This window comes from Callorhinus ursinus, unplaced genomic scaffold (assembly GCF_003265705.2).
Source record: "Callorhinus ursinus isolate GAN/ISIS: 27379988/994484 unplaced genomic scaffold, GSC_fseal_2.0 scaffold8, whole genome shotgun sequence".
Classification (NCBI taxonomy): Eukaryota; Metazoa; Chordata; class Mammalia; order Carnivora; family Otariidae; genus Callorhinus; species Callorhinus ursinus.
The window spans coordinates 70,150,665-70,175,285 of NW_027397070.1; the positions used below are offsets into that span (position 1 = coordinate 70,150,665).

Consider the following 24,621-nt stretch of genomic DNA (forward strand, 5'->3'; position numbering starts at 1 on the left):
GTGGGGGGGGGTGTGGGTGTGGGGGGTGTGTGTGTGGGTGTGTGTGGATGTGTGAGTGGGTGTGTGTGTGGGTGGGTGTGGGGGTGGGTGGGGGTGTGTGGGTGGGGGGGTGTGTGGGTGTGTGTGTTTACAATGGAATACTACTCAGCCATCAAAAAATGAAATCTTGCTGTTTGCAATGACATAGATGGAACTGGAGGGTATTGTGCTAAGCAAAATAAGAGAAAGACAAATACCATATGATTTCACTCATGGAATTGAGTGGAATTTAAGAAACAAAACAGATGAACAAAGGAAAAATGAAATAAGATGAAAACAGAGAGAGAGACAAACCATAAGAGACTCTTAATCATAGGAAACTGAGGGTGGCTGGAGGGGAGGGGGTGGGGGATGGGGTCACTGGGTGGTGGGCACGTGATGCAATGAGCACTGGGTGTTACATGCAGCTGATGAATCACTGGATTCTGCCCCTGACACCGATGCTACACTATATGTTAACTAACTTGAATTTAAATTAAAAAAAAAAAAAAACTAGCCCTGACAAAAAGAAAAAAGGAGACAAAGAATTTATCAGGAAGAATATAGTGATGCTGATTTAGGAAAACAAATGGCTTACAGCTGAAGGCGGTCCTTGTTCAAATGCGACAGCTGGAGCGTCTCGGTCCCTAGCGAGGCGCAGGCCCAGAGCCGAGCCCCGAGGTCTCCGGGCGCCCTGTGCAGCCCTCCTGCCTTCCCAGCTCTCCGGGTCGTCGAGGGGAGCGGTGACTCAGGGCGCGTGGCTGCACTTTATATAAAGCTCTAACTTTGCACATTGAAACTGAGAAAGCAAGTGATGCACGAGAGAGCCCTCAGGTTGAGTTTCGTAAGTTGAAGCGCTTCTGAGTGCAGACGCACCACGGACGACAGGACTCCTGGGGGCCGGCTCCCATCTCCGGCAGGTGCAGTGAGGAGGGCGCCGGGAAGTCGAGGGCTGCATCCCTGCAGTAGGGCCGTACTGCCCACTTCTCACCACCCAGGTGCCCTGTGCCGTCTGGTTAACTCCCCACCTCCCCTTTGCGCTGTGGCCACACTCATTTCCGTGGCACTGTGGTTCTCTGCTCAGGGGCTGCAGCCGACGCATGTGAGGTGCTCGGGGGGCCTCCCCTGCATGTCTGCCTTGCTCATCTGCTGCCTGCGGCCCACTCCCCGCTCCATTTCACAGACCTTCGCTCTAGCCCTGCCTTCTCCCTCCCACTCCATGCCGTCCAAACATCTGTCAGACCCTCCTTCACGGCCTGGTTCAAGCACCAGACCATCCGAGAATTCCGCCCATTCGACAATGTAGCAGTCTTAAGGCCCACCCTTCAGGAATATTTCACGTCCTGTGGGTATTTGACCTGTTCTTTACCTTGAGGTCCCATGTCCGTTTGTTGCAAACAAGGACAACAAAGTTTCAGAGTCACATTTTTTTTTAATCATCACAAACTCTTATTTTTGGCTTAGAGCTGTCTCTAAACTGTTCCTTGTTGATGGAGAGGCAGAAACCTTTTTCAGACCCCACTCACGTCGGGCAGGCGCCCGTGCCTTGGCTGAGGCAGACTCCAGGCGAGGGAGGTGTGGGCGGGAGTGGGCTCCTGGCTTCTGAGGAAGTCCTCGGGGGGTGGGGAGACGTCGCCCTGCTTGGTGTCCCTGTTCTCTCTCAGCATCCCCAGCCTGTCAACACATGTGTTCCAAGCGTGGGACAGATGCCAGGCCCCGTCCTAGCACTGGGGACACAATGACAGAAAGTCCTCGCCCTGACCTCAGGCCGACCTCAGGTGTGGCCGGTTGCTGCAGGGGCCCCCAGGAGCCCACCAGGCGGGCACAGCGCAAGAGACTTCTCAGAGGACACAAATCAGCTGCTCACATTGGGGTTCTGGGAGGTGGTGCTTGAATTCCACATGGGCGCCGTGGAAGCAGACAAGACGGCCCGAGCGGGCAGGAAAGGCCTTCTGCCCTTGCGCAGACCCGGCCCACTGTCGGAGGCTTTAAAACTGAGTAAGGCGTCAAGTTAGGTTGACATGGAGCAAAAAATGAGGCCTGAGGGATGGGTCGCGGGATGTATGTGTGGTAAGACAGACGGCAAATTACTCGTTGTCACATCTGGGCGGTTGAAGTAGGGGGGCTCACAGTGCAGACCCTACAGCCATTCTCTGTGTTTGAAAACATCCAAGATAAAATGTTGGGGGGACATTTGAGCAGGCCTGTGCGCTCTGCCCTCCAGGTCTTTGCATGCCACCACCCCGAAAGTGCATTTGTTTCCTTTTTCAGCTGTTACTTCAGCGTCTAAATGGCACGTTGCTTCTTCTAGGTTTATTTATGAAACAGAGCATCACAACGGCATAGCAGAATTACTGGAAATCCTGGGGAGGTGAGTCGTCTCTGTTCCTGGCAGCCAGTGGAATTGATTCCAGAATGATCCAGTTCACTGAGTCCAGCAGCCCTCCCCAGAGCAAGACGATGAAACCATTCCCAAAGGAACTGAGATCTCCCTTGATGGAAGGGGTTGGTGAGGTCTGGGGCTAGAAGCCACCGATGAGAAACCCTCCTGCGTGCCTGGCTCAGCGCGCAGATGCCGTTTCACACAGCTCATCGAAGACCGTTACCTTAAGAAGGTTTATGTGTGACACGTAGGAGAATGAATCATTTATTGTACACTGGGGGTATTGAGTAAATGCTAATATTTCAAATTGCTTTGATTTTATAAATTTTTCATATGTGTCCTTAAAAGTAATTAACATTTCAAAAATTTTACCATCTTAAGCCAAGTGGAGTTCTTGCCTGCTGTCATTTTTTTTTTTTTTTTTGAATCAGTGACCTGTAGATTTTATATCAGACCTCCAACCCACTGTTTCCCAAATGGAGTTCCTCGGGGTTCCCCAGCCGAATAAGCTTAGAAGTGCTCTCCCCCAGCACCTTCCTTGGGGATTCGGCTGCATTGGCAGCTAAAGATTCCAAGGGACCCTGCAGGGAGGGAAGCTCTGTCCACCCCCAAAGCTTTGGGAACACAGGAAGCCTCTCTCTGGGAACACTGGTGTCATCTGGTCAATGAGAAAATCGTCCTTGCTGTTTTAGATATAATCTGAAAAAACCACTAGTCCTTGTGGAAAAGTCTACTTTGACCTGTCAGTCAGTCGATTTCTCTCAGTAGAGTGTGGTGAGCAGTCAAGGGGCCCTTACTAGTTGACCTTCCTTAACTAGTCCTGACCGCTGTTTTCTTAGTAAGGTGTGGGAACTCCACTCACCTCCTATGTGTTGTGAAGTGTCTGCACAGCCCGGCATGTCACAGAGAGGACTCTGTGCTCCCCACTGCTGGGATCGATAATTTTATCCTTCCAGAAGAGGTGTTTGACCTTGAGGGTCTGCCCCGATGCGAATGAGCAGGTCATCCCTAATGCCCACTTCAGACGGGCGCCGCCTGCGGCACACACGTGCCCAGGACCCCTGCATGGTGCGGAACAGTCTGGAAATCACTGTAACTGCCCTGTAGCTCCAACACGTGTCTGTGCTTGCCAAAAATCAAACCCAAACAAATAGTGAATAAGGAAGCCCCCTCATCCAACTGAAAACCAGTGGAGAAACTACTTGATGTTAGACACAAAGCTTCAGTTTGGAGGCAGGAGTAAGACCCCCTTTCCTTGTAGAAGGGAGCAGCCTCCTGGCTGATTGTCAGCCAGCTCCCATTCTGCATACTTGGACTCCCTCCCACTAGCATTAGAATAACGAACCCAGATTTCTCCAGAGAAGTGCAAATTCCTAAAAATGGGTGAAGGGCAAGGGAAGGTGCCAGGGGTGGGCAGACCCAGACAGGGGGGTCCCACCTGAGCTGCCCGGCCCCTGCAGCCTGTCTAAAGAAGGAGGCTTTGCCCCCAGGGACTTGTGTTGTTCTGGGTATTGCCCTGCAAACCCAGAATTTTAGAATTATCTCATATGTAACAAAGATAAAAATGACTGTGCTTCTTGGAAGGTATTTAGTTTTTTAATTTCTGCTAATATCCTCTGGTGCAACATATATTTTGCTTACCAGTTTTTTTATGCTGAAAACGAGAAAAAACCGGCAAGATATTTTTTTTAACCTGGAAATTGTAAATATTCAAACTTTGAATAAATTCTGTTTTCACAGTATAATTAATGGATTTGCCTTACCACTAAAAGAAGAGCACAAGATTTTCTTACTGAAGGTGTTGCTACCTTTGCACAAAGTGAAATCTCTGAGTGTCTACCATCCACAGGTAAGGGGTGCCCAACAGTGACGCGTAGGTGGGGGTGCACACCGGCACGGGGTCCCTGCGTGAACGTTGCTGCGCCCGAGACACACGAATCCAGCCTGTTACCTGGGAGTGCGCTCTTTGTTACGTCGCATTGCCAGTATTGGTTCTGGTGATGACTGAAAGGACACATGGGTCAAGAGATTCCCTTTTAAGAAAATCAGAAACATCTCAGGAATGGAGAATTTCAGAATTCATTCTAAGCACAGAGAAGGGAGTGGGTGACAGGCGTCAAGGGAACTTCTCAGAGGAAGTCACCCCCGTCCTGCAGGTCCTCCTATCAGGAGTGGTGGTGCGGGATCAGTCCCAGGAAGTGTATTCTTGACATGATTCTAAGCACTTTGGCTTCCTGGGAAGTATTTTACTTCGAGGTTTTTTGTTTGTTTGTTTTTTCTTCCTCCTGCTGTTGCTTTACCTCCAGCCAGATTGTTACCCTGTTGATCGTTCTACAGAAGAGATTAATAGTTCAGTGTTTTAAGGTGGAACCAGATTTTAATTTGGTTTTTTCGAGCTGTTAGAGTCCTTGTTGATTACAGTCTCCAGAAAGAGCGTGAGAAAAATCCCCATCAAACCTGGGCTGACTTGTCGATGTTAGTCCGAAAGACTGTTTCCTGATTTTTTTTTTTTTTTTTTGGCTCTCTGCCGCACCCTGTCCCTGAGAGTTACCCGCCCCCCGCCCCGAGAGCCGGCAGGCCCGTGCAGGGGAGCCCCTGCCCGCCCCGGGGGGGCCACACCAAGGGGGTGGGGGCAGCGTTGCTGTGTTGAAGCAAGACACTAATACGTCCCCTCCTGTACTTTGCAGCTGGCGTACTGTGTAGTCCAGTTTTTAGAAAAGGACAGCACCCTCACTGAGCCAGTAAGTATGCTCTCTGGCTGGGGCCTTGGTCCGGGTGCCGGCGCGCCCGTGATGTGGCGTGGGGGCATCCCCAAATGTCAGTGTCACCATGGCTCTGCTGGCCAGGTAGCTGCTCGGACCACTTTTTCCCCGGAAGTCACACTGCTAAACACGCTGATTTCCCTGCCGTGCTGTGTGTTTTCAGAGTGTGGTGACTTTGTTACGAGTTCCTTTACTGCGGTGAGGATGATTTCATGTGCTTAGATTGCCGTCTAGTCTGAGCTGGACCTTAGTCCTCTGAACATGAGGCGCTGGCATGGGCAAGGCCGCTGGATTGTGCGCCGTTGAGCACTTCCCCATCTTGGTTTAAGGATGCACAGCTGCCTTCGGTCCTACCGGTTGTAGTGAGTTCTCGAAATGCTTGGGCTGGAGAGGTTCTGTGAGCTGCGACGTTCCTTCCAGGTTCCGGGGTAGCTGCTCCGTGATCACTGCGTCACCAGCGCCAGGTGGCTGCCCTTGAGCGTGTAGATTTCCAGATTTCTTGGCCGGTTATCTTGCCCACAAATGAAGGACTGCCATAGCCTGGACTACCCAAGATGAGCCTGTCAGGGGCGGTTTAAGCGTTTGAACACACTTTTTTAAATAGCTTTATTGAGATATAATTCACATACCATACACTTCACCCATTTAAAATGTACAATTCAGTGGCTTTTTGGTATATTACGTCATTGATTTTTTTAATTGTACTACAGTACATGCAGCATAGAATTTGCCGTTTTCACTGTACAAGCGAGTGGCCTTAATTACATCCCAGTGCAGCTGGTTGCCACTGTCCTCAGAACTTTGTTGTCGCCCCAGCAGAAGCTCTGCCCCCCAAAACACCGACTCCCGCTTCCCCTCCCCCCCCCACCGGTTCCCCGTGACCTCTCACCTGCTTTCTGTCTCCACGAGTTGGCCTCGTCCGGGCGCCTCACGTGGGTGGGGTCGTGGCAGTTGTCGTCAGGGCTCCGACACGCCGTGCCCATGTCAGAACTCCATCCCCGGTGTGGCTGGATAGACCCCCTTGTGTTTTGTTCATCCGCTCCTCTGTCGGTGGGCGCCGGGGTCGCTGTGAACGCGGGTGTGCAGCGCTCTGCGCAAGTCCCCGCTCTCGGTCCCATTGATTGTTCAGCTTGGGGCGAAAATGCTGGGTCAGCTGGTGATCCTGTGTTTAGCTTTGGGAGGAGCTGCCCCACTGTTGTCCGCTCTCTCTGCATCCTCGCCGACACTCGGTGTTGTCCCTTTTTTTTTTTTACCCCAGCCATCTAGTGAGTGTGCAGTGGCGTCTTTCGGTGGCTTTTTGGTTTGCATTTCCCTCACAGCTGAAGATGTTGGGCATCTCTTCAAACACCTGTTGGCCACCTGTCTGTGGACAAACGTCTTCAAATCCACTGCCCATTCTTTATCAAGTGGGTTGTTTTTTACTGTTCGGTAGCAAAGTAAGAAGTACTGAGTGCCAGTTGCAGTGTTTGAGTATTCTTTTCACAGTTACTGTTGGGGTAGAAAAGGCAGATGTCATCGTTGCGGCATCTTCTCTGTCCCCGTGGCCCCTCCACGGCAGTCCCGTGAGGTCATGAGTGTTACAGTGGAAATACGTGGGAAATCCTTAGTGCTCTGTTTCTTGGCTACACCGGCTCCTGATCTCTGCCTTCTTCAGAGCTTCTGAGCCCCGTGCATAGTCACCCACCAACTCAGGGAAAGCCCTCCAGCACGTCCCCGGGGCCCCTGCACGCCTCTGCCTCAGCTCCGTCTGAGATTCTGGAAGCCCCCAGGGAAAGACGCCAGACTTACCAGACTTTAGTATCAAACCCCGAGTGTTGACTCCCGATCAGGGTAGGGTTATTCTTACCCCCTTGACTAAACCGAAGACGTGTCTCTGGGGGGAAGGACACGTGAGGTGGCCCCAGCGATCAAGCCTCTTCTCCAGTGGTGCCACGTCCTCAGTCCCTCTGTGTTGAGGGGCGGCTCCCCACTAACGGCTGGTGACCGTTACCAAAGACATAGTATGGGAACAAATTCTGACACACACCTTGCCTTTTCTACCTCAAAAATAAGAAGGGAAAGAAAAACATGAAAGGAGAGAAAAAGCATGCACTTTTCTTCTATGACTTTTCTCTGTGTGTATTTCTCACACTCTCCAGGGGCTAAAGAATCCACGAATCGTTGCGCCGCGTTCACCACGGGCCAGGCCCCCGCCGTAGTGCCCCGGTCCCCAGCCAGGTCTGCCACAGCCCGAGTCCTTCCTAATCCTGCCCCAGCGCACCTCTGTTCTCTCCTTCCCCTGAGACTGACGTGAAAGCTGACAGTGGTTGGCGGGAGCGGGAGCCCTTGGCTGCGGTTGTATGACGGAAGGAGAGGGGCGGCCACTGGCTTCCGCTGGGTCCCTCCGTCGTAGATCGGAAGCTCGGAGTTGGCACAGAGAAGCTTCAGGCCCCCACACACCCAGGCCCCAGGATTGCCACCCAGATCCGCTTTGTTCCCTAATCTCCTGCAGCACAGACAACATACTAGTACTCTCTGGACCACAGGGAGCAGATTTTGTTTTCTGCACTTCAAAAACGTGCAGACCCTCACCTCGGTGAACTCCTTTCTTTGAAATTCCCGTAATATTTCAGCACTGAAAGCTTGTCGACAATAAGGTGAATGGGGTAAAGGCTTGTGAAGGTGTGCGTCCACTCGGCAGCACTGAGAAGAACACGGCACCCGCGGGGGTCTCCGGGTCCTGGACCCAAGGCTCTCCTGAAGTCAGTGTGGCCAAGGTCAGGAATGTTTAAAGTACGATCCGTTCAAAAGACCTGCGTCCCTCCTGTTCAAGGTCTGCAATTAATACTTTTACTTGTAAACTGTGTACAGTGCTCAGAAACTTTCTTGAACACGTAACGCTACTGTTGTACGAAGAATAGGAGCTCATCAGATTGCGGGTGGGAAGTAAAATCAAGTTGCCACTTGCCTGTTTCTTGAGGATAATCGACTTTTACTACAGGGCCCGGTGGGAACCCTCTTACACCTCCTTGGTGTGTCGGGAGGGGCTCGCCTGTGCTCCCCAGCCCTGTCCAGAGAGCGGCAGCTCTCGTGTGGAGGAGAGCTCAGCGTGTGACCCGCGCCCAGCAGCACACAGCCACTTTTGCCTAGATTAGCTTTACCAGGCAGCCCCCTCTCTTGCAAGATGCTGCCGCACTCTGAGCCCATGGTATTGACCATAGCTCGCTCCAAATAGTGTGATACCTTGGTCCGGCGTGGGGCTCCGATTCCAGAAGTAAAACCTCTTCCAGAGGCATTGAATAGCTAAACCAGTTGTGCTTTGTATCTCACATGCTAATGTATTTTTCCTAATAAAGTACCATTTGCCGAAATGGCAAGGAAGAGGGCGTTTGTGAAGTGATTGGCGTCCGCTGCGGCCCCGCACTGGGGAGCGTAGTAGGTGCTCACTAAATGTCTGTTCGGTGGTTTTGATCGAAAAGTAGGACAAAAATCATTAAATGCTAGATTTTTTAGGGAAATCCTTTTAGAGATAATCATGTTGTAAAGTTTTACATCAGACTCCAAAACTAGGAGCACTGTCTTTTTTATAAATGTTGGAGTTTTATAAAGCGTAATATCATGAAAGATCATCCCGGAGCCTGAAGGCCGAAAGCATCGAGCAGAGTTGTTTGTTCGGAACGGATGTTGTTCAAAAACCTGCGGTGTTTTTAACCACAGTCAGGATGTCACCTGGCCTGCCGGGCGGTCGGGCGCTGTCTGCAGGGCTGTGGAGGCCTCCCGCCAGCCCAGAAAAGCTGGCGCTTGCCGTGATGGCTAGGGGCTGGGACAGTGGTTCCTGAAATGGCCGCGATGGGCCTCGGCCGTGCGTGTGCAGGCGTGCACGTTTGTTTCTTGGCTACACCGGCTCCTGATCTCTGCCTTCTTCAGAGCTTCTGAGCCCCGTGCATAGTCACCCACCAACTCAGGGAAAGCCCTCCAGCACGTCCCCGGGGCCCCTGCACGCCTCTGCCTCAGCTCCGTCTGAGATTCTGGAAGCCCCCAGGGCTTCCAGATGTTGTGGGCCCTTGTACTCTTTTAGAATGAAGTCAGCTAAACTCTAGAAATGTTACTAACCCTCACCGAGCTGAATCTGATACTCTGGGAACGATCTTTACTGGTGTGGTTGTGGTAGGAAATTTGGAAACTATAGGGGTGAGATAAAGAAAGGTTGCCCCGCAGAAACCCTTTCTACCTGTCTGACTTGGGCAAGGAAGGTAGCGTCCAGTCGCCAGGAAGGAGGAAGGCGCCGCCGACCGGCCGAACATGCCTCGCGGGCGCGGGTGGCACAGATGCTCTGTGGCGGGGTCCCACGGGCCAGCACCCCTCAGAGGCAAGGTCCTCCCAGCCTCCGAGGCAGTTACCAGCCCAGGGTCACAGGTCATGTGCACAGAAGGCAGCAGGGCCCGACCCCAGGTCCCTCTGCAGCCCCGCGCGGCGTGAGCCAACAACATCAGCTTATTTCATGTCTCCCTCTTCTGATTTATCTTAGCACAATCGAAAACACCACGTGTACGCACACAGTATGCACTTTTGTGTAGAAATATGTATGAACAACCGTTAGTTTGAGATAGAAACAGATTGTGCATATGTGCGACTTGCAGCCTCAGAGCAGACCGCTCCTGCACAGAAACGAATATACGGATTCATACGCCCCATGTTTCTCCATTATTCTTTTTCTCTCTCAACCCTCCTAACTGCTTATTTTTTATCTTCTTTTTTTTCTAAAGGGACTGACTGCAGTGGTGGTTAATCAGAGGGAGTGGGTCACATTAAAGTGGTGATTCTTAAGTATATAAAATTAGATCCGTTTCTCTGATTCTAAAAAGCCCACATGCTGATTTACGGCGTGTCTCTTCTTTCTACAAGGAAGGAAGCACCCTGATTCTGTTGCTTTGCTTGGGGGACACGTCAATGAAACACAGACGGGCGTCACGCTGTGTGTTTTTTCTCTGGCAGGTGGTGATGGCGCTTCTCAAATACTGGCCAAAGACTCACAGTCCAAAAGAAGTCATGTTCTTAAATGAATTAGAAGAGATCTTAGACGTGATTGAACCGTCGGAATTTGTGAAGATCATGGAGCCGCTCTTCCGGCAGCTGGCCAAATGTGTGTCCAGCCCACACTTCCAGGTACGGAGGGCAGAGAGAGAATGGCCTCGTTTGGAGTCCCCGTCGGAGGTGACCAGCTTCAGTGCGTCGCTGTCACACTGTGCTTGTCGTGTGGTTTGAAAGGAGATGGCCAGTTTAGTCGTACTTCAAAATAAGATGCTAAGACGCTAATTCTGTGAAACAGTTGAGCATCTCGAGCGCATCACTGAACACCTGTTTCTCACTAAGAGTAATTAGAACTGGCTCCCCTGTAAAGCCTTCTTTGTATTTTTGTTCGGTGTGCCCCAAATGCATAAAACCTCGCTTTCCGCAACTGAGTGACGGACACTTGTAGACAAACTGTTCAGCCCTGAAACTCCCCATCCACAAGCACTTGTTCCTGATACATACACATTCCAACTTTTATCCCCCCCACCCAAATCCTGTGTGAGGGGGGCCTCGGTCACATGCCACTCTCCTCTCCTGGGCTTCTCATTCAGCCTCGTTCAGGGGTCGTCCCCAGGACCTTGGTTCAGCCCGTCTGCCTCCCTTGGACGTGCTGGCGTGTACCGTGAGCTCACCCCGAGCAAGGTGACCCCTCTCTTGGCCCCCTTCCGTGCTGCTGTCTGCCACGTGGACTTTCACTTCTGGGGAATTAATTCTCCTATCATTTGTCTCCCCCGCTAAAACATAAGCTCCACGAAGGCAGGAGTTCTGCCTCACCTCGTCCACTCTTGACACCTCGGCACCTCCTGGACCCGCGACGGAGCGGGTGGGCGGAAAGAGCATGTTTGGCCTGTGTCCTCTGCATGGAGCCCAGGGCGCACCTAAATATTTCTTGAATGAGTGGAGAAATGAGGAGTGTGTTCATGATGGGCAAGAAAGCATCTGCCCTTTTGTCGAGGGCTCTTCAGGATGACGGTTTCGAGTGTGCTGGATCTATGGAGATGATTGGCTGACCCAGTATAATTCATCACCTCCACAGGCAGTCGTGGAGAGAGGGTCCTGCTGAGTGAGTATTTGTCATCACGGTCACAACATTGTGCCCTCTCTCTTCCAGGTGGCGGAGCGAGCACTGTATTACTGGAACAATGAGTACATCATGAGCCTGATCAGCGACAATGCAGCAAAGATCCTACCCATCATGTTTCCTTCCTTGTACCGCAACTCCAAGACCCACTGGAACAAGTAAGAAAGGGGGCTCCTGGGTGGCTCAGTCGGTTAAGTGTCTGCCTTCGGCTCAGGTCATGATCCCAGGGTTCTGGGATCGAGCCCCGCATCAGGCTCCCTGCTCAGCGGGAAGCCTGTTTCTCCCTCTCCCTCTGCTGCTCCCCCTGCTTGTGCTCTCTCTGTCAAATAAAATTTTTTAAAAACTTAAAAAAAAAAAAAAAAGAACAGAAAGACCTGGCTGTCCAGTGGGGCATTTGAAATTTCCTGTATCTCAGTGAAACTTAATTAGGATTGAAATCCAAGTCCAGAATATCAGTTTAAAAAGGAAATGTTGATTTCTTCGTGGGCTTACAATTAGGATGAAGTGTGGGTTGTATCTGTGGCCTTTTATTTGCCTCCTCACCCCCATTTCAAGCCAATACGGAGGTACGTTGGTTGGCGCCCACTCTGCCTGGCTGCAGCAGCAGCAGTGCCTTCCAGGCCTCATCTCAGATCCCCTCCAGATGGGCTGAAGGTCGCTGCAGAGCTCGCGGAGCTCAGTCCCTGCAGGAGCATGGTGGCCACCCCATTCTCGGGGGCCCTGCACCCTCAACCAAGAAAATTAACATTAACATACAGAAGCACTCTGCAGTGACCTTCACCTTGTTGAGAAGGTGAATGCAGGTGCAGTCAAGGTACAGAAAGTCCCTGGCCCCTGACAGGCATCTGGCGAGTGTTCGCCATCAGCACGCGGCTGTGGGGGTCACTGGGGCGCTCCTGGCACCGCCCAGCAGACCTCATCAGTGTATCGACTGTCAGCAGCCTTTTCTGGGGCACATTCATTTTTTATTACGCGCAGCAGGTGGTAACAAAGGCCTCAGAGCTCAGCCACCGTCCCGTGTGTCATATAGTACGGGGCAAGAACAGCCGTGACTGCTCCCTGTTGCAGAGAGAAGTGTTACTCCCAAGTGTTTCCAAACACGAGTTGGGTTCTGTCATGAAGTGAGTTAAGAAGTCGCTGTGAATCTACGTCAGCAAAAACAGCAGTAGTCCTGGCAGCCATGAGAGCAGTTTTGGGGTGAGAGTGGAGTTTTTCTGCGGCTGCTGGCAAGGCCGTGGGCTGCCCGGGCTCTGCGGTGCGGTCCTGCCGCCTGTCTCACCGGGGGTCCCATGTGGCTGTCGCCTGATGGCAGGTGGGACTGGCGTCCTCTTCAGGCTCCACTGGGCCCTGGAGCAGCTGTGCCTCCCCCCTCATGGATGTCAGAGCCAGGAAGCGGAGTTTCATTAAGTCATTCCGTGGTGATTTTATTTTCTGCCTTCCTTCCAGGGCTCTGTTTTGGCATTATCAAAAACTTTCCTGCCCTTAATTAAAAAGATGAAAAGGAAACTGACGTTTATAGGAAGTAAAATGTTTCCATTATTGTCCCCTACACATTGCTGTTTGTCTGAATTCTATTTTTTCAAGTGTCAACGTTTTTTATTCCATTTCCACGGAAGGTGGCTTTTGGCTGCTGTCAGCCAGGACAGAAAGCGAGGGCCAGTCAGGTGCGCCTCGCAGGCTGCGTGGACGCGGATGCATCCAGAGTACCAGGCTTTGGTTGGAAAGCCCAGGGGTGTGAGACGTAGGGCCGCGACAGTAGCTGGAGGGCTAGGGGGCAGGGGCTGTGGCTGAGGAGGGCAGGGGGGTGCACAGAAAGGTGGAGGGTTCAGAACCTGAACACCAAGGTCTACTTACAGGACAATACACGGCTTGATCTACAACGCGCTGAAGCTCTTCATGGAGATGAACCAGAAACTGTTTGACGACTGCACCCAGCAGTTTAAAGCAGAGAAACTGAAGTAAGTTGCTCCTCTCAAAAGCTACTCTTCCAAGGATTTTGTCATCCTCAGTCCTGAATAAACCTCTTGCAGGGGTGTGTCCTAAAACATTCTTCACTTTAAAGCAAAATCAGTTCTGTCATACTCGAAAAACAAATGAAAATGTTTGTGACATTAACTTGTTTTCAGAGAACATCGCTGTTCTCTCCATTATGCTACTAGTTTAATCACTTCTGCAGAACGGTGTGCAGTCAAGAATTTAACTTCCCCGAGGAACACCGAGAGTTTGAAGGTACAGGAACTTCTCAGGTTTATAAGGCAGGAATTTGAATTCTGTCCCATGAGGTTTACGTGAAGGGGCAAGCATCTTCACCTCAACATAGTTTTAGCCCACTTAACGCGGACCTTCCCAGGAGCCTAGCCAGTGTCCTTCACAAAATCAGGGCCCTGCTCTCACGCTCAAGGAAGGTGTCACAGTCAAGTCTGGGCTCTGGGCAGATTTTCTTGTTTGCTTGTCACTTGAAGCTGGCTAAGAGAGATAAACTTTGAACGAGTGTAATTCGAATTATGGGACATACATAACCGGCTGTCCTGTGCACACTTTAAACAGCACGTATGCATTGACCCGTACGTCAGGCCCTGTTGTAGGTTCTGACCGCACAGCAGTGAATATAACAAAAATCCCTGCCCTCGCGGGTGGTGTGGAAAGGAAAGACAGACATACACGTGAGGGAGACACACCGTGTTCGAGGTGTGGGCTGCAAGGCAGGGAAGGGGCCCAGGGTCACATGCGTGTGGAGCCTCCTGGGCTCCCGATCTCAGGCCCGTGCTCCCTCAGAGCTGAGCACCAGGTTCACCTGTGCCTTCCGCCTTTCTCAAGGTGAATAGCTTAGCTTTCTGAAAAAGATCTTAAAGATCATGCGGCACATTCTCCGGATTTAAAAAAAAAAAAAAAAAGTTGGGTCCCGGTGAAGGGATTTACAGAAGGTCGCCTGACTCACTAGCAGTGGGATCTGATGAGAACCAGGTCTGAAGACTTCCTTTTTAAAGCTGTCCTTGTTGGGATGTCAGCCCTTAATCTCAGTTCCCATATGCCATGGAATGGTCTCACTTTTCACGGCTCCATAAGCTTGTCTTCAGAGTTATCCAGGTTCTCCGAAGAAGCAGCTAAAGCAGGGAGGACGCAGACCTGAGATAACTCAAATAAGTGCTCCTAGGAACCTGCAGTCTTCCGCATGTTCTTCTTGTAGCGTGTTTGTTAAATCTTTTCCTTTAAGTCTGGCTTGTTTTTCTTATTTCATTTTCCGTGTCACATCCTGTTGTGCTCACCGCTGTGAAGCTTGCGGAGTAAGACCAGAAGTGACAGAGGAGAGTAGGTGACTGTTGCTGGTCATGCCAGTTTTGCCTCTCTCCTTCCCTTGTGTGTGACCCATGTCTCTAATACCTGTGACATTTTACTATTTTTCAGAGAGAAGCTAAAAATGAAAGAACGAGAAGAAGCGTGGGTTAAAATAGAAAATCTAGCCAAAGCAAACCCCCAGGTACTAAAAAGAGTAACATGAAAACGTCTAGGGTGTTACTTGAATGTTTTTATGAGCTAGAAATGGGGCTTCCTCACGGGGTGGGCGGGGGGCGGTCTCACGACCTTGTATCTGGAAATGTCTGCAATAAAAGTACTTCTCGACTTTTGTACAACTGATTTTTGCCCCGCAAAGTTTTTACCACAGAATTGACCTTTTTTTCCCCTCCGCTTTTTCACTAAGATCTAAATCTTATCAATAGACTGTGGTAAAAAGAAAACCAGGGTACAGCCTCTATTTGGGGGCCAAGACTGCAGTTTGCTCTCTCCCCGCAAATGTCACAGACGCTGTCGCTGAAACGATACGTTCCTTTCTTTTTAATTACCAAAATCATTCGAAAAGAAAAACGGTGAGATTTGAAATAGATGAAGTACGAAGTTGGGTATCCTTTTTCCTAAAACCAGGGTCCTGTAGGCTGAGCCTTCAATTGTTAAAAATTGCCCGACTTCTGTCATGTTGGCCACTGAGCCTGTCTCCCGTCCTCGCTAGAAGGCTGCAGTGTGCTCGGGCATGCAGGCGCACGTGCCGTGTCTGCCACAGCCACCTGCAGGGGAAGCGGCATCCCGCATAGCGCCCACCATGGGGCCGGCATCCAAGGCTTCTGAGCTGGGTGGTCTTTGGTGTTCTGTCCGCTGGTCCAGATGGACCGGAGCGCTGTCCGGGCAGGTGCTCCTCCTGGTTCGGGGCCTGAGAATCCCTGGGGTGTGTCTTCGCCACCGGCACTGTCCCCAGGCTGTCCTCAGCCTCCCAGAAAAGACAAGACAGTACTTTATGAGAACCACAGAGCTACCCTTAAAATCCTAAAGGGTTCGTTCAGATGAACTGGATTACAAGCAGTCTGTTTTCTTGGGTGAGAGGCGTGCATAAATCGTTCACTGAGTGTATTATGCTGGTTTTTCAGTCTGACATTTCCTAAAAAGTGACACATGAACACAAGATTTAGACGCATGTGTTTGATCTGTGTAATGTATTGATTGCATTCCCCTGGATAAAACCACATTCAGGAAACTTAAACCTTCGGAAAATGGAATGACTCTCTTAAGTGAGGTCTCGGTCCCCACGTGGAACAACCCGGCAGCGTCCCCCTTACAGCGTCTGTTCTGTGCTCTTCACAGAAACGCCGTTGTAAGGTGACCGTGACCCCGTGAGTGCCCTGTGCAGGTAGACAACTCCCAGGACCTGCTGTAAGGAACAGAATGTGAGGTGAAAATACTGACATTTGTTTTTAAGACACAGGAACAGCAGAAATCTGGGGCAGGTGGGGGCAGAGGGGCCCTGCCTGACGGCCGCGGGAGAGGCTGGCGGAGACCCTGCCCCACGTGCACGCAAAATCACGGGAAATACACACAACTCAGAGAGCCTGCTTGTATCTGTTTTGCCAAGAATATAGAAGCCGTCTCATGAAAACCCGCACAAAGCTTTCCTGTTACAGACGGGAAAGAGCTGGTTGGTTGTGTAACAAGCGTGGCCTGGTTTCACTGCTGTGCGGTAACAGGTGTCCCTTCTGAAATAGACACTGTTCTCATTTCCCTTTTTCTGAGCTTCTCCTGAGTTTTCCTACACAACGTTTTTACTCCTCTGGGCTGCTCTCTGTGGTGTCCCAGGCGGGCGACAGCAAACACGCCCGGGCTCTGCCTGCACTCACTGGGCGCTGGGCTGACCGTCTCCCTGTTGAACCGTGTGTGAGTCAACCCCCGTGAGTCCTCTCTGCATGCGCAGTCCCCGGTGCAGTGTCTCCCAAAGGAAAATACTTCATGGCCTAATAATGTCTCAGAGCTGAAAAGCAAGGACTCGGGACTTGGTTTTCACCTGAGAGAGAGGGAATCTTTTCTAAATTCCAGTCACTGCTTGCCATTTATAACAACGACACCAGAAAGTAAATAATTGTGTGGACAGTACAGCCTGTTTCTTGTCTCCATCATGAAAACAGTGGGGTCTTTCGAGCGTGGCTCTCCATCTCAGATCTGCCCCCTGACCTGTATCTGGAAGTCTCCCCGAGGCCCCTGCTCAGCCTTGGGCGTGTGCCATCTGTTGCGCTGGGCTTGGGGAGTCGGCGGCGCCTCCAGAATTTTCAGTAGTGTTTGTCGTAACGGTTGTGGCAGCTCCATTGGCGTTTTTTAAGGTCACGCAGGGTTTAATTTGTTTAAGTCATGGAATATTGAGGATTTCTAACATAAATGTGTTTTCCTAGTCCACCAAAGGGGCCAGGGAGCATTTCGCTGCTTACTTCTCCCTGACTTGGGTCGGAATTGTGGGACATGAAGACAGGCCCTTCTGTGAACCTTGGGCTCGGGGGAGGCCCGGGACACGGGGCCCAGCTGGCCGCTTTCCTTTGAGAGGTGGGCTCCTCTGGGTGACATGTGTGTGCCTTTACCCTGCTGTGGACTCCAGCCTCGGCAGAGGGTTTTATCCCCAGCAAGAATCCGCTCCCGCCGCTGCCTGCGGTGCGGCTCACACCCCACCGGACCGTTTTGTAGCATTCTTGTTCGCTCTTCCCTTTGGCCTGAGTCCCGGGGACAGCTGTGAGCCCCACGCTGCTCTTGGCATGGGCCTGATGAGTCGTGCGGTCACTTGCGCGTCTGTGAGCCCCTGGGGGCGCGGGGCGGAGCAGGCAGCCGCTCCACTTGGCGGATGGGCACCAGCTGGGTGTCCCGAATCAGGGAACTTCCCCGAGATACAAAGATGAGAACAGGACACAGCTCCAAGGAGCTTAGGGATCCATGAGCGGAGCTAGACGGAGGCAAAGAGAATTCATTTCAGACGGTGAGATTATAGCACACCCCGGACGCAGAAAGCCACGCTGTGCGATGGCCGCCGTCGAGGTGTCCCCCGCACGAGACTTGGAGGGGAAGTCTGAGCTACCCAGTCTGAATCTGGGGAAGGTCCTCGAGGAAGGAGACGGAGTTGTTGAGCACAGGTGGACTGGTAGCCATGGAGGAGGGGCTGGGTGAGGTCCGTACCTGGGACGCAGCTGGAGAGAGGACGAGTGTGGGTTTTCAACCCCAAGAACGGGTGCAGGTGTTAGGTGCAGGTGTCAGTGTCCTGAAGGGCAAAGTGGCCCAGTCAGGCCTGCATCCCAGAAAGTTCCTTCTGGCAGCGATACGTTTGGTGTCCTGGAAGGGGCTCTCAGGGTGTGTGGCGGTGGTGGCGTTGGTCAGAGTGGTGGGCAGAGGGCCCTGAGGCACCTGGGCGCCCAGTGGCATGGGAAGGAAGGAGCCGGCCGGGCCGAGGCTCCACGGCCACGGGCTTGTAGCTGGCAACCGAGCTGTTGGACCGAAGCAGGTCGCAGAGTTTGGCTAGAGGGCCGAGATGCCACGGGTGTGGACGAAGGGGTGGGATTGATAACAGGGTTTCAGCGAGTTAGAGCGAGGGGTGAAGGAGTGAGGTCGGCAGCTGTGCGCAGCCTGGGAGGCGGGGGGAGGCTGTGAGTGTGAAGCAGTCCAGGTGAGCACGTGGATTCAGGTGCCAAGGCTGCCAGGCGGGGTGCCGCCGCACCGGCCCTCGGGCCCCAGGGACCAGGGAGGCCTTGGAGGGGATGCTGGAGCCTGCGTCACGCTCCCACCTGGTGCCACTGGGCCTAGAAGGGCCTAGAAGAGTAGAAGTGTTCTGGTTTCTGAGGCGCTGCAGGTATAGGCTGGTTTAATTGCCACCCAACGGGCTTCATTCGGGAGAGGGCCCTGGGGAGGGCGCCAGTGGGAAAACATGCCCCTGGCCAGGTTGAGAGACCCTTGCAGCTCAGAACCTGAGCACCAACAGAGAGTGATTCCGCACTTTGCATTGCAGTACGCAGTGCATAGTCAGGTGAGCGCCGTGGCCATTCCGGTTGCAGTGGAGACGGATGGGCCTCTACTTGAAGATGTGCAGACGCTGAGAAAGGCCCGGAACGAAGAGGCTCGCCAGGTAAAAGTGCACAGAGCTAAGCCGGGACGCGCCCGTGCTAGATTTGCATAAGAAACGCGTAGAATTTTAGGAGGTGATGTGATCTACGTCAGTGCCTTCTGTGCAAGCTCAAGCTAAAAACTAAGTTGGGGTAAGCTCACGGGAGGTACTTTGTCCACGCATCTCAGTGAGTAAACTACTAGAAATCATTTTAAATCTGAGATTGAAGTATTTTCTTCATTTGTATTAACAGTAACAATCTCAGCTCCTGACCGTCCCTTGAATGTTATTAACCTGACCAAAAAAACCACACCCTTCGAAGAGCGGAAAGGGGCGTCTCCCACTCGTGCTCTGGCACAGGGTCCCCTGCCCACTGCCCACAGCAGTCCCCGGGCCCTGGTCCTCCCCCTGACGGCAGAACCACACTGGCTTTTGCATGAAGGGTCAGGAGCTGGGGACCCCCGAAGGCTGGGGCCTTTGTCGGGTTAACACCTGTGCTCGGGTGGTTTGTCCCCACGGTGGTGGAGATACATTTTCAGATCCCCGCTGATCCAGAGACAGACTCTCATTACTAAATTGGGAATATATACAACTTAGGCTTTAAAGAGGGAGATGTCCTGCCTGTGCGTTGAGGAGCCTTTCGCAGGCTGTGTTTCTCCGAGCGGGCCTGCCACTCTTCAGTCCATGGAAACTGGTGCAGGCTTGACCGGGTTGGGGGGGGTGGGGGGGCGGGCAGGGGCCTTTCTGACTTGACACCTTAAGCCCCTGCGGCCTGCTTGAGAGCCAACAACACCCAGCGCCGAGATGCTGAAGTGCGAAAGGTCAGTGGCTAGACTCTGCTGTGCTGGATGCAGGTGGTTTACCAATGCTCTTGTCATTTGGAACTCGCTTAAGCAGAGGTTTTAATTCAAGTAAATTTCACTCCCCACCTGATCAGACGGGCTCGGGGCCTCCACCACCCAGACTGCACTGGCCCGACTGCAGCCCCAAGCCCCACAGGGCTGCTGAGCACTCAGTGTGGCCATCCTCACTGAGCTGTGCTGTGCTAACCGTCTACAGCACGGGAATCCCTGGGCTCGACGGGAAGAAGCGAATGCAAAACTATCTCATTCGTAACTTTTTACTATCGATTGTATGCTGAAATGTTAGCATTTTGGATATATTGGGTTAAATTTAAAAACGCTATTAAAATTAATTTCACCTATTGCTTTTTACTCTTTTAATGTGGCTACCAGGGCATTTGGAGTCCCATGCTTGGAACATGTTATTTTTCGATTGGACAGCACTGGTCCAGACTCCTTTTTCACAGAGCTGCCCGAAGAGGGCAGCTGCGCTGACCACATGCGTGCCCCTTCTTGCCCGGCCAGCTCCCAGCCTTAGCGTAAGATCAAAACTTGAAAATACCAGAAATACAGTGAAGAGACTGTGTGACTGTGTCATGCTCCTAGTGAATGTCAGTAACTTATTTTTACTTAGTTCACTTGGATTCCATAATTGTTAGCAGTGAACAGATTTAATAAAGAACCCAAAAATCCTTCCATTTTTCCCTGTCCTGGCCGGGGGGGGGGGGGGCTGGCTTTAATTTCCCTACTTCATTTTTTTTTTTTAACTGGGACAGGAATTTGAGGTCATTTTTTAAATTGCCATTTTGTGATTTTTACGGCTTCAAGCGCACTAAAGCCGTGAGAGCTCGCCCAGGCCGTACAGACACAGAGGATATCAAATCAGCACCCCTCGTACCAGAAGGCCTGCCCGGGAACCTGGGACCACATCAGCTTTTAAGTCACGTAGACCCTTCAGCGATGGATAGGAAACTGATGGTTTACAAGCCAGTTCATACGCGTTAAATATTTGGGGTTTGGAGTTTTGGGGGGGGGTTTTGGCCCATTCTTGGGTCCAGTGCAGGTCATAATGAACACTAGGAAAAGAGTAACCCAAGTCCAAAATGGAATGAACACACAAATTATTGTCCTGTTTATGATTTAGGGTGACTCTACGAGGACTCAGATATTTGATCAAGAAGGCAAACCAAAATAGCATTCTCATCTTGAGCGGAAAACTGCCTCTGAAAGTCGGCCCGAGGATTTAGGTGATAGCCGGTCCCTAGAAAACGCCCCCCTGGTTTATCTATCCGCTGCCCTTAGCGCAGGGCGTATGTCCTTCGCTATAACGTGAAGCGGTCAGTCTCTACTCATCCACTCACTTGGTTCTGAGTGACGGGAGGCAGACAGGGCATTTCCTGCAGAACTCCTGTAGCCCGTTTGTTTGCATGACTCTTGCAAAAGGGGTAACTAACTTTTCTGCATAATTATTCCCCCACTCTTACCTCTTAGATCTCTATGATCACGCAGACCTGGCGTTTAAATACCAATTCTTCCCAAGTTAATGCAATCTCAGAATCCCAGCATACTTTTTTTTTTTAATGACATACGGATTCTAAAATTCATAGGGCAGCACAAAGGACCCAGAATAGCCAAACAACTTCAAAAAAGAATAAAACTAGACTAATACTACCCAATTTTAGGACTTGTTATAGATTTCTATGGATCAATTGTACACCCCCCCCATTTCAACCCAACTAGGTGAAGATATTTATAGTGCAGTCTTTTCAGTATAATATTTGATATAATAGACTCTCCTGAATTTGAAAAATGTTGGGGTCCTGTATTCCTGAAATTTTCAAAAACACTTGTTAAAGCAAAGAGAAAAATACCTAGATGCAGGAGAACTTTATGTGCACAATTTGGAGACCAAATTGCATAAGTTACAGCTAAAAATTAAAAGTCTGAATGTTTTCGGTTTCCTTTTAATTTTATCTTTGCCTGATTTTATTTTTCTGAAATAATTCCACACATTTCTTTAAAATGACTTGAATGTTGGCCAGGACGGGAGGCATGTGAGAGGTAAATGGCGACGGTGTGCACTGGAGGAGGGAAGGAAGTGGGATGCAGTTGGTTGGAATTCTGTGGAGAAATTATGTATTGACCTGTCAGAACCATAATTTGCCTTTTTTTTTGAGGGAGGGGGGAGAAACGTGTCTAACCCTACGTAGAACATCTAAAGAAAAGTAGTAAATTTCATGTGAATGACATTTATACCAGAGACGTTTAAAATGTTTACGATTCTCATTTTTAACAGTCGGTCGGGAGAAAAGCAGTGTCAACCATGCAGATAAGGAAGGTGTAGAGAGACGGAGAGGTGTGAAGTGAAGGTACTCCTTACTCCATACGTAGAGTGTGTTTAAGGCTCGTGTGCTTAGGACAAGACTTGACAAATTAATGCCGTGTACATGAAGTATTTTCCCTTTCCTCCCTGCCATTCCAGCTGGTGATGGTAAAGACAAATCTGGTCCCTCTAGACATTTTGGTTAGCTGTGTCCTCAACTGCTTAGTGAAAATGCGCACAGTTATGTTTGCCCAAGCCCTCGTGTTCTGCTCCCACTTACTGTGTAAGCTTGAGCCTCTTAGATCTGCCGACACGCGGCAGACAGAGGCCGTGCCTCACGCTCCCCCTGCTCGCGTGTCTGCCGTTGCCCGCACGCCCCCTCCACCCAGGCTGTCCATTCGGGGTGACCGTCTGCACGCCCTCCCATCTTTCCCCACCTGCTCTGTTTCTGATCTTCCTCCTCTTGTGGTTTGTGAAACTCACGCCCTGCTTTACACACCGATCTAAGATGCCTACGCAGGAAGGCCCAGACATGTCCAGCACGCTCTCTGTCCTTCCAGAAGCTCCCGGGGTCATGTGTGTTCTCTCCCTGGTTCCAGGTCCACGGTTTCGACTGTGGCCTTTTTGTGCTAAAATGCTTCTTCTCTTTGGAATGCCTGTTTCAGCAAGGATGAAATATTCCGAGTCTGTAAAAGTCTTGGTTTTGTTTGGCTTCGCTTTGCTTTGTTTTCAGGGTAGAATTTTCCCCCTTGAGTTCCCTGTGGGCCAAGAGCAAACACGCCTCAGCACCGTGTCCTTCACAGTCCCCCCGACGGGGGTGGTTCTTCCAAAGCCGCCTTCCACTAATTTTCAGGGGGGGAAAAAGCCAAACTCCCACCTTTCCCATAAATGAACGTTAAGATTCATATCACATTTCTAGAAATATTCCTAAAACGTCACACAAGGCTCTTTCTAAACCTTGATGTTACTGCCGTTTCCACAGATAAATTTGCCAAGAACCCTAAGAAATACTAGCTCTGCAAAAATGTGAACTTTTCACGTCTGACTTCTGCGGGCTCTGGAATCATTTTTAAAAGCCAGGAGACGTATACTTTATGCTGAGGTTAGATATCCAGAAACTATGAGAGGTGGCTGTGGTTTTGTCCTTTTTGTTGTCAGATGATTGACTTAAAACGAATTTTCTCTGATAAGACAGTTGGTCACCACCACAAAAGTCATTATGTTCTCTTTAAAGTCTCTCTTCTTTTTAATGGAGACGCCAAGCAGAAAGGTTTGGTTCTGGCTAAAGTTTATAACGAATTGGCAGTCTTCTGGTGTATATGTTGTGTTTAGGTGATATCAGTGGCTTGTTTTGTTTCAGAGATCCTGGTATTAATGCAGTGACCCTACCTCAAAACTGAGTGACTCATTTAACTGTTATTTATGGAAATGGGTGCCTTTGGTATAAACTCCCCATATGAGCACCGCCGCACCCTGCTTTCTTTGCAGACACAATTTCTCTAAATCCTCATCCCTTCATTTTTTGAAAAATTTTGAAAAAATTTTAAGTAAAACCACACTGGTCCTAAACTTCAGGAAGAGAATAGTGTGGAAAAGGGAGTCTTTTCTTTCTTATTCTTAATATTAGGAAATTTTATGTAAATCATTAAGTACAGGTTTTCTAAGTTCTAGCGGGTTTGTTCCCCCAGAGTGACCCATTTAATGTCTCTTAACCTTAAAGACCTTTTTTTCAAATTCACTAGAAGTTTCAGACCTTTTCTTGACTTTAAATCCAGTTTCAATGTGGTTTTCATTCATTCTTTTTATTTGCCTCCAGAGGAAGTTTCCACTTTCTGAAAGGCTTCTGTAATGTCTATAGCCATAAAGATGCCTTTGGTAACATCTTATGCAGTGGGGTTCTGCTATTGGTGACATTTCCTAAAATGGGCGAATTTAGAGGTACTGCAAAAATAGAGGTACCGAGTACTCGGTACAGAACTACACTTTTCAGGAGCCCGAACTGCATGCAGTGTGGCACACACAGCCCTTCACACTAGCCATTAGATCATTGCCAATGACCGAGACCATGTGGGGGCACTTGCCCCTGCGCGCGCCGCCGAGTTCCTCGGGCAGCCTTAGAATGTGGATGCTGGGCACCCAGCTCACAGCTGCCCTTTGACTTAGCATGCAGACGTGAGCTCACTGCTCCGGTGGCTTCGTTTGTAGCCAACGCCGCTACCTTTTTAATTCCAGGCACAGAAAGATCTGAAGAAGGACCGGCCTGTCGTGCGCCGCAAGTCCGAGCTGCCTCAGGACCTCCACACCAAGAACGCCTTGGAGGCTCACTGCCGAGCTGATGAGCTGGTCTCCCAGGACGGGCGCTAGCCCCCTCCCCGACCCCACCTCGGAGGACCGCGTCGGGCTGGGGATGCCTGTTCTTTCCTGGATTCTGTAGAAAATACATCCTTTTTGTGCCATACAAATCAGTTACACTCAGAGTCAGAGCTTTCTTCAACCCCGTCCTGTAGGCAATAATGCACGTCTGCCTCAGCGCGAGATTAGGAGTTCAAACAATGGTGGCCTCTCAGATGGGTTGGCAGAGCCGAGGGCCACTGGCCACGTCCCCAGCCGGTGGGCTCAGCCCCGGCACAGCCCCCGTAAGACTACTTCCCAAAATCAGAGCTAAGGAGAGCACCCTGGTCATCATCTTCATGTCCTGCCCAACCGGAATTCGTGATCATTTAAAAATAAGTGGTTCTATGATACTGTCAATGTTCTTCAAATC

At 50.8% G+C, this 24,621-nt stretch overlaps 1 protein-coding gene across 9 annotated transcripts in view; it reads left to right on the plus strand.

Annotated features, from left to right (window-relative positions):
* The window catches only part of PPP2R5C (protein phosphatase 2 regulatory subunit B'gamma), a 118,419-nt gene extending 94,097 nt beyond the window's left edge, over positions 1-24,322 (plus strand). For 5 of the 9 annotated variants that reach the window (XM_025869349.2, XM_073895896.1, XM_073895895.1 and 2 more), the window contains 9 exons: positions 2,330-2,389; positions 4,142-4,250; positions 5,089-5,142; positions 10,138-10,308; positions 11,327-11,454; positions 13,153-13,254; positions 14,702-14,774; positions 18,597-18,713; positions 24,090-24,322. In XM_025869349.2, the coding sequence (XP_025725134.1) occupies positions 2,330-2,389; positions 4,142-4,250; positions 5,089-5,142; positions 10,138-10,308; positions 11,327-11,454; positions 13,153-13,254; positions 14,702-14,774; positions 18,597-18,713; positions 24,090-24,221 (946 nt within the window). In that variant the 3' untranslated portion in view covers positions 24,222-24,322. Of the gene's footprint in view, positions 1-2,329; positions 2,390-4,141; positions 4,251-5,088; positions 5,143-10,137; positions 10,309-11,326; positions 11,455-13,152; positions 13,255-14,701; positions 14,775-18,596; positions 18,714-21,830; positions 21,904-24,089 lie in introns of all 9 variants that reach the window. The other 4 variants (XM_025869351.2, XM_025869355.2, XM_025869350.2 and 1 more) reach the window with 3 other exon arrangements.
* Positions 24,323-24,621: the final 299 nt, after the last annotated feature.